The 9,112-nt window shown below is 35.7% G+C and overlaps 1 protein-coding gene across 1 annotated transcript; it reads left to right on the top strand.

The window, feature by feature from the left end:
• The first annotated feature begins 341 nt into the window (after positions 1-341).
• nars2 (asparaginyl-tRNA synthetase 2, mitochondrial) lies at positions 342-7,466 on the top strand. The gene is made up of 13 exons (XM_016552808.1): positions 342-347; positions 1,967-2,093; positions 3,044-3,045; positions 3,149-3,229; positions 3,360-3,463; positions 3,654-3,786; positions 3,929-4,027; positions 4,150-4,187; positions 4,395-4,461; positions 5,099-5,236; positions 5,465-5,562; positions 6,715-6,741; positions 7,000-7,466. Exons 1-13 carry the CDS (start codon positions 342-344, stop codon positions 7,142-7,144), a joined length of 1,065 nt encoding a protein of 354 aa, XP_016408294.1. The 3' UTR covers positions 7,145-7,466.
• The last annotated feature ends 1,646 nt before the right edge of the window (positions 7,467-9,112 follow it).

The following is a 9,112-nucleotide window of genomic DNA, read 5'->3' as shown; positions in this document are numbered from 1 at the left end:
TTAGCAATGCATATTACTAATCAAAAATTAAGTTTTGATATATTTACAGTAGGAAATTTACAAAATATCTTCATGGAACATGATCTTTACTTAATATCCTAATGATTTTTGGCATAAAAGAAAAATCTATAATTATGACCCATACAATGTATTTTTGGCTATTGCTACAAATATACCCCAGCGACTTAAGACTGGTTTTGTGCTCCAGGGTCACATATCATTTATATATTTACCTTATTATTTACCCATTTAATATATGGAGTGTAAATGCAATTATTTGTATGTGTACATGCTTTTAGTTAAACTTCAGTGGTCTATTAAGAGTCTATGTTTGTTTCATCATGACAGTAAGTTTATCATTGTGCTGAACCATGTCATACTACCAGACTACTCTGACTATATCTGCATCTTCATGAATACTGTCTCTCATAATGCAATGTGTTTCACATATGAAGTGAAGGAAATATCAGCTGTAATATTTTTAACAGCTCTTTCTTCACTCAGTCTTGATTAGATTGGAATTCCAAGAGTTGTTTTTTTTAACACAGAAATTTGAATAAAAATACAGAATTACTGAATTTATTTTTAAAATGATAACTGGGCGACACCCACTGCAACTGATCATACTGCTGTTTGAAATAATATTTGCTGCATAATGTGTTTTGTTCCACATACTGTTTAAAAAATATTCTGCAGTATACATTATAAACTGTGCTGTCGTGCTGTAATTAGTAAGCTAATATTATATTCTGTTGTGTGTGTGTGTGTGTGTGTGTGTACTGGTTTATATATCCTGGTGGGGACTTAAACCTGACTACACACAGACTCATGGGGACTCGTGTCACGGTGGGGACCTAAATTGTGGTCCCCACGGGTACAAAAGCTTATAAATCATACAGAATGAAGTTTTTTGAAAATCTAAAAATGCAGAAAGTTTCCTGTGAGGGGTAGGTTTAGGGGTAGGGTTGGTGTAGGGCAACAGAATATACGGTCTGTACAGTAGAAAAACCATTACGCCTATGGAGAGTCCCCACAAGGATAGCTGACCAGACGTGTGTGTGTATATATATATATATATATATTAATAGTTCCAATGCAAAAGCCTCTAAAAGCCATCTTGGTCAAAAATGAGATAACGATACTGAGTGAACGCTCTCCACACATAGTATGTTCATCAAGTAGGAAGTATCATCAAGTATCATTAGAATATATTCTGTAGCTATAAACAGGTAATATTATGTGGATGTTCGCTGAAAGAATGATGTCTGTTGGTTAAAACATCAGCTAATGAATTTCGCATCACAGCTTCGTCAAATCTGCTGTAAAATTGAATTTCACAAAAAAGCAAACAAAGGCACACATAGCCGATTTATAATTATAAAACATGCCGTAAAAATAACATTAGCGTTGCCTTTGGTGAGATGCAGTCCTCAGAGACCCTAAAGCTGCTTTAATAATCCATTGCTGAAGATGCTGAGTTGATAAATAAGTAATTAAATAGATTTGTCTCGTCAATGGCTGCTTCTGCGACGCGCTGCATAACAGAGTGATGGAGTTACAGCGCCATCTTGTGGAAAAGATTAGCACTAATTCTGTGGTTATGGGTCTACCATCATGATTAATGAATAAAATCAACGAAACACAGTGAAACACCATATCTAAAAGCTAGAATGCATACGTGAGTTAAATGTATGATGTATTGCTTTATATTTTACATGAAATTGATTCAAGAATGTTTGCCTTGTGTATTCATATGGACTCACGGGTTTAAATAATTAAATAAATACCTAAAATCATAAAAAAAAATTGTAACTTAAAAATTTTAATTTAGTTAGACTAGCCTAGTATTTCTCCTTTTTATTTAGTTCAACGTGATGCTGAAATACCTAAAATTGAAATAAAATAAAAAACGAGTTCAAAATCAAAATCCGTGATCATTACATTACCATATTTGCTGTTCCTGCAGGGATGGGTTCGATCCGTCAGGCCACAGAAAGACAACCTCTTCTTGCATGTGAATGATGGAAGTTCATTGCAACCTCTACAGGTTGTTGCCAGCTCACACTTGAATACCAGGTGCTATTCTCTACACTGTCTTTGAGCTAGAACAAATATAAAATACTATTTCAAACGTCATGCAAATCTTGATATATACACTGACTCCACTTACAGCCACACCAAAATGAATGGATGTCATTGTATTAAATAACAAAATAACAAACTAAGTGACATTCACTGTAATGAAATCTAGCACAAGTACTTTTCAAGCAAAACATATTGAAACAAAGGGGATTTACTATTAAAATTAAAACATGGAAGACATGTTTTGTGTGATTATTCCTTCAAAAATAATGTTTGTTTCATTTTAGTAGTAGTAGTAGTAGTATAGGCTATGTACATTCTACTGAAAAATAGTTATAAGCACAATGTCTTCAAATCAAACCGGACTTTTATTTTGAGGGGGTGCCGTGAATACCTTTACAGTTCTGTGTATGAGATATGACGCTAGTTTTACTCAAATCAAACGCTAAAATGCTCATGAAGTGACTCTCAGAGCAGTTCTGGAGATGTTGTTCATGTGTTTACGTCCTCAAATATCTTACATACCACCAACGGTGAACGAGCCAGTGTAATGCAAATATATCTGAAAGGTCTGCGCGAGGATATCGTCACGTTCTCGCGAGACCAGTCAGATCTCGCCAGACGCATCGGATCTCGTCACACCCCTAATATATATATAATGTTCCGGTTACAGCAAGACAACAAGTACACCTGTGTAAATCTGTGGGAACTAATTTCTTACATCCACAAAAAAAAAAATCACCTTTTAGTTGCAAAAATGGCAAGAAAATGTAAATGTATGAATATTAAATGCGTATTATATATATATATATATATATATATATATATATTAATTTGATCTATTTTATCATACAGTTTGTAATATTAGAAATGTGTTTAAAGAATCTTACTACCCCAAAACTTTTGAATAGTAGTAACAAATTATTTTAAATGTATTTTCATTCTTTTATTCTTATATTAGCTGTATAATGTGCAAATTAATAACAAATCATAATTATAAAAACATTATAAAATTCTCATATGGCTTATATTTCCTTTTTTGGAATTTTGTTAATTGTTGTTACAGGGTAACGGTTATGTGCAGATACACACACCAGTAATCACCTCAAATGACTGTGAGGGAGCTGGAGAACTCTTCCAAGTTGAGGTACGGTCTAGTTGATGGGTGACATGTGAGATATAGCAACAAGCAAAATGATATTATTTCAAAATATGGTACATGGATGCTATTGATTCTTCCTTAAAACACTGAAAACTTACGTTTGTGCTCTCTGAAGCCTGCAGGGCATAAAAATGACTCCGATGACCCAAACCCACATTTCTTCTCTGTGCCGGCTTATCTAACAGTCTCAGGACAACTGCACCTGGAGGTGATGGCAGGGTAAATAGTTTAGACACAACCAGTCGTGTTAATCTCACTATGTTAAGAATATAAAAAAAACTGATCCTAGCTCAATTTTATTATTAGGACTGTAACGAACAGACATTACAAAATGTATAATGAATCATTAGCTAAAGTTGAATGCTAAACTGTTTTGTGATTGCTCAGCGTCTGCTGTTGTCTGTTGTAGGGCTTTTTCTGCAGTGTACACATTCGGTCCCACGTTCAGAGCGGAGAACTCTCAAAGCAGGAGACACTTGGCAGAGTTTTACATGGTAGAGGCAGAGATTGCCTTCACTGAGTCACTAGACGACCTTATGAAGGTAGAAAACTCATTCCTTCCCACTCAGTGAATTACATACACTAAAGACTCAAGCAACTGATTATGGTTGGAAGATGGATTTGAAAGTGTGTACATTTCATAATGCGTCATTTTCATTTTAAAGCTTGTTTCTCGCTCTTCAGGTAATGGAGGACTTATTCAAAGCTGCCACGGAGCATGTGCTGTCCTCTTGCGCAGAGGATGTAGAGTTATTTCACAAATATATTGCACCAGGACACAGGGTATGACACACAATGCTGTTGTTCCGTATGCTTTATAAGAGCCTTATAAGAGCATTGGGAGTTTCTCCACTATAACGGCTGTAATAAAGTGATAATGTTTTATCTTATTTGAACATCCTCAGGATCAAGTGGATCTCATGTTGAAAAGAAAATTTAATGTGTACGTATTATATTTCAGTTCAGTCTACTTTTCCCAAAACTGAAGTCCTTGAGCTTGAGAAAAACACTACATACTTTTTTCTTCTTCTAAAAAGTTCTCTGAACATTAGCTGTTAAAAGTAAGAATCAGTCATTTTTGTATGTCATCTCTCCTTGAGCCATGCAATTTTATTGCACGATTTTAAATTGTTATATTTGCGTTTTACAGCATTTCTTACACCGAGGCCATAGACATTCTAAAGAGCAGTTCACAGAACTTTACATTCAGCACTGAGGCAAGTAAAAAACAGCATATGTTTGTTTTAAATAATTACTATACTTAATATAAGAGATACTTTAAGAAATGCACATTGAATAAAAATATGATGTCCATTAGCATTCAAAAGTTTGGTGTCAGTAAGAAATGACTACTTTTATCCAGCAAGGATGCATTAAATCGGTCAAAAGTGACTAAAGACAATTTTACAAAATATTTTTATTTCAAATAAACGTTGTTCATTTGAACTTTTTATCAGAGAATCCTGAAACAAACATATCACAGTTTGCACAAAATATTAAGCAGCACAAATTCTTTTCAACATTGATAAAAATAAGAAATGTTTCTTGAGCAGCAAAATCAGTATATTAGAATTGGAGTAATGCTGCTGAAAATTCAGCTTAGCATCACAGGAATAAATTACATTTTAAAATATATTAAAATAGAAAACTCTTATTTTAAATTCTAATAATATCTCAACATATTACTGGTTTTACTGTGTTTTTTAATCAAGTAAAAACAGCCTGGATGAGGCCAAGGCTGTATTACATTGAAACATTAAAAACCTTACTGACCCAAACTTTTTAATGGTAGTGTATATGTCAGTTTTTTAATATTGTCTGTTCTCCCTTTCTTTGACATATGTTTTACATTAGTGGGGCTGCGATCTTCAGACAGAACATGAGAAGTTCCTAGTGAAACATTGTGGAAATGTCCCAGTGTTTGTCATCAACTATCCCTATGAGTTAAAGCCTTTCTATGCCCGAGACAACCAGGACCAGCCCAACCACACTGTAAGAATGAGCTCTCACCATCAGTCTTTTCTACATGTGGTCCTGCCATGAGTTCCACTCAACTGCTAATCTGTTTTAAATATGTTTATATTATGTGTTTAAAGCCTAGAGTAAATGATCAGATGTGATAAAGATGTTATGGCATGTCTTTCTGAATTAGACCTTTTTTTCCACTTATCCTCACCTCTATGTGCTCACTGCTTATTCACTGATGATTTTTTTGGACAGGCAGCTGCTGTAGATCTCTTGGTGCCTGGAGTGGGGGAGCTTTGTGGTGGATCCCTGAGAGAGGAGAGACTAGAACTTCTGAGTCAACGACTAGCACAGTAAGAATTAGAGAAGAGTCCCTTTTCACATAGTAATACGTCATAAAAATTAATATATGCTGTAATTATTTAAGACATGGATAAACTACTGTTCTAAAGTGCTCACAAAGGCTGCACTTATCACATCAAAAATGCTGTAAAAACAATAATGTTGTAAAATATTATTACCATTTACAATTTACTTAGAATTAAACATAACTATTTTTTTAATTATTTTAATATCACTGCAGTCTTCAGTGTCACATGATCCTTCAGAAATAGTGTTAATATGCTGATTTGGTGTTAAAAAAATAAAATAAAAATACATTTCTTAATATTAATAATGCTGAAAACAGTTGTGCTGCTTAATATTTTTGTGGAAATTGTGATAAATTTTTCTAAGATTCAAAAGAACAGCATTTATTTGACAAGAGAAAAATTTGAAATAGATATTTTGTAACATTGTACAGTAAATGCCCGTTCTGTCGATTTTGATCATTTTAATGCATCTTTGCTGAATAACGCCCCATTCACACGGGGCGTCAGCGTTAACGCTTGACGGAGGGCGTTTCTGAAGCTTGGTGCTGACGACCGTCATAGTGACAACAGCCAATCACATTAGTCTTCTGGTGTTGCATGAACGCGATTGGCTAGCGTCTGCGCTAGGGTATTTGCATAAGGCGATCTGATTGGCTGACGCCTGCGTTGGCGCTTGAAAATTTGAAAAGTTTTCAACTTCTGCCGCGAGCAACGGACCCAACGCGACGCGACGGACCCACAATTCATTTCGCCAATAGTTGACGTGACTCCATTCAAAGTAAACGAGAGGCGTTGACGCTGACGCCCCGTGCGAATGGGGCGTAAGGGTTAAAAAAAAAACTGACACCAAACTTTCACAGTGTAAATAAAACATCTAAAGGTTTTTTATTTGCACTGTTATGTTGATTTGTACTGAAAAAAAGTATATTTTAGTAAATCCGAAAAGACTTTTAGGCTATAGTGTATATTCTGTATGTTAGAATGTCAAATGTATTCATTTCATGATCAAAATGCGGTACACAAATATGGCACTAAAAATGTAATGTGATGCTTTCCATACATATTACATGTTTGCTTATGTATTACTAAGTACTATTCACTTGCATATCCTGCATGTTTTCCCTCTTTTCATAGAGCTGGATTGGAGGACACATATGCATGGTAGGTTTCTAAGAACAACTTTTGCTGCCCAACCATATTTTTATTCCAGAATTAAGAGGCATTTGCGTATTATGTGTTTGAGTAGTGTTTCTTTTCAAAGTGACATCGCCAACTAGAGGCCTGGCATGCATAATGCAGCATTTTAAGTTGTTTTCTTGGATCTGTGTGAATGGGGGTCGCTTTGACAACGTTGTCATTTGTACATGAAAAACTTCACAATGTTGTCAAACCCTTAAAGAGCATCGTTGTGATTGACAGGTATCTGCAGCTGAGAGAGTTTGGCTCAGTCCCCCATGGTGGGTTTGGGATGGGCTTTGAGAGGTACCTGCAGTGCATTCTGGGACTCCACAATATTAAAGATGTGATCCCATTTGCAAGGTTCTCACACTCCTGCCTGCTTTGAAACAGTGTTTTCCCGAAGCCACCCAACACTGCACATTTTGAATGTCTTTTATGTGTGACACCCATTTGAGGTCTTGAAGTCTCTATCAATGAGCTGATGATCTGAGTCAGGTGTGTTTGATTAGGTAAGCATACAAAATGAGCAATATTAATGAAGCTAGAAACAAATTTTAGGAACCACTGCTCTAGTGTAGCAGGATGACTAATGTGTTTCATGCATTTTTATGAAACATTCATCTTCTCTGTTATAGATAGGAGCAGATATTATTTAACAGCCTCCCTAAAAAAAGTAGTCATTTGTTTTTGTTGATTTTTTTTTATTATTTATGACCACTATCATCAATCACGTTTAACATCTTTGAAATAAAATCAAAGACCGCATCTTTGATCTTGTGATGCAGAAGAGTTATTTTTGAATTTAATTACATTTTGTCTGCAAAGACTAATGTCCACATGTCATTCTGTGAATATAAAATGTAAAATATAGACGTTTTAGTTGAGTGAGTGAACTGTTAACACATGTTAACTTTTTTTTACTAAACAGTAGATCTCTGTGAAGGCTCTGGCAAGAACCTCTGCGGCCTTTCAGATGAAGTAATCAATTTTTAAAATTATTTATTAATGTCCACATGTCATTCTGTGAATATAAAATGTAAAATATAGACGTTTTAGTTGAGTGAGTGAACTGTTAACACATGTTAACTTTTTTTTACTAAACAGTAGATCTCTGTGAAGGCTCTGGCAAGAACCTCTGCTTTTCAGATGAAGTAATCAATTTTTTTAATTATTTACAAAAGTACATCAATTTTCACATCCTTCAGCAAGCAACATCACCAGTCGTTAATATTGCTGCCTCAAGCCAAAGGCACAAAATGCTACCAGGGCTTGCTGGCCCTGCAAGATGTTAAAGTGGATGGACGAAGAGGACACTCAATTTTGCCCGGCTGACGAAACAGCTGCACAGATGACACTTTCAGAGTGCAGTGATTGGTCTTACACCTGGAACAAAACACAGAAATTAGCTTTATTGTTAAATTCATTATTAGAACAGGTGGCGTTTTTAAAATACACCTTAATTGTTTTTAGCTCATCTTAGGCTCAGTACCTAAAGCAGTCATGGTGAACAATCCTGTCCAGATCAAGCTGACGTTCTGGCTTTTGCTGCAGAAGGGAGCAGACCAAATGGCAGCATTCTGTGCAGAAAGATGGGAGAGACGTCTGATTATTACCGTAAACTACATTCGCTCTTCTTATTCTAAGCTGAAAGATCTTTAGGTCAGAAAAACAGGATAAATTGCTGCATTCTCCATATGCCATCTCCTATTAAGCCTATCAAGTTTTGTATTAGAATTGTGGAGAAGAACTCACCTTCTGTCAAGCCAGGTTTGGACCAGGTGTTCATGTTGGTCCTGTAGATGTTGAAACTAGAATATATCCACACAGCATTCTGAACTAGAGAATGCTCAATGCTGCCTCTGTTTGTGTTACACAAAGTGAAACGCATCCATGCAGTGTGAAAAACGCTGGACGACTATGACGTACTGTAGAAGTCCTGCTGGTCCTTCCAGTCCAGCAGCTTAATAATGTCCATCACGGCCTTTAATGGCCAGGATTGTTAGGGCGACTTTTTTGGGGAAGGGCCTTGGGATGTTCAGACTGGACGAAAGAAACATTTTTGGCTGTTAAATGGTTATAAATACAGGGTGTCCGCGGGGTCTTAAAAAGTATTAAAAGTTGATAAATCAATTTAGAGAAAATTAAGGCCCTTAATAAGTATTAAAAAGTCTTAAATGCCATTTTCCAAGGTGTTACAATTTGTATCATCTTTTCATTATGTATATTTGTCCGAATAGTGGGGTTCTGTGTAGTTTATTTATATAGACGTCATCTGTTACGGTGCTCACTGACTGACTGCGCTGCTGCGTGATAGCGCGGGGCTTGTTGATCCCGCTCTCGCTGAATTTCTGAC

Source organism: Sinocyclocheilus rhinocerous, unplaced genomic scaffold (genome assembly GCF_001515625.1).
Source record: "Sinocyclocheilus rhinocerous isolate Xijiao unplaced genomic scaffold, SAMN03320098_v1.1 scaffold315, whole genome shotgun sequence".
NCBI classification, from domain to species: domain Eukaryota; kingdom Metazoa; phylum Chordata; class Actinopteri; order Cypriniformes; family Cyprinidae; genus Sinocyclocheilus; species Sinocyclocheilus rhinocerous.
The sequence above is the reverse complement of the archived record's forward strand: the minus strand, read 5'-3'. Positions and strand labels throughout refer to the sequence as shown.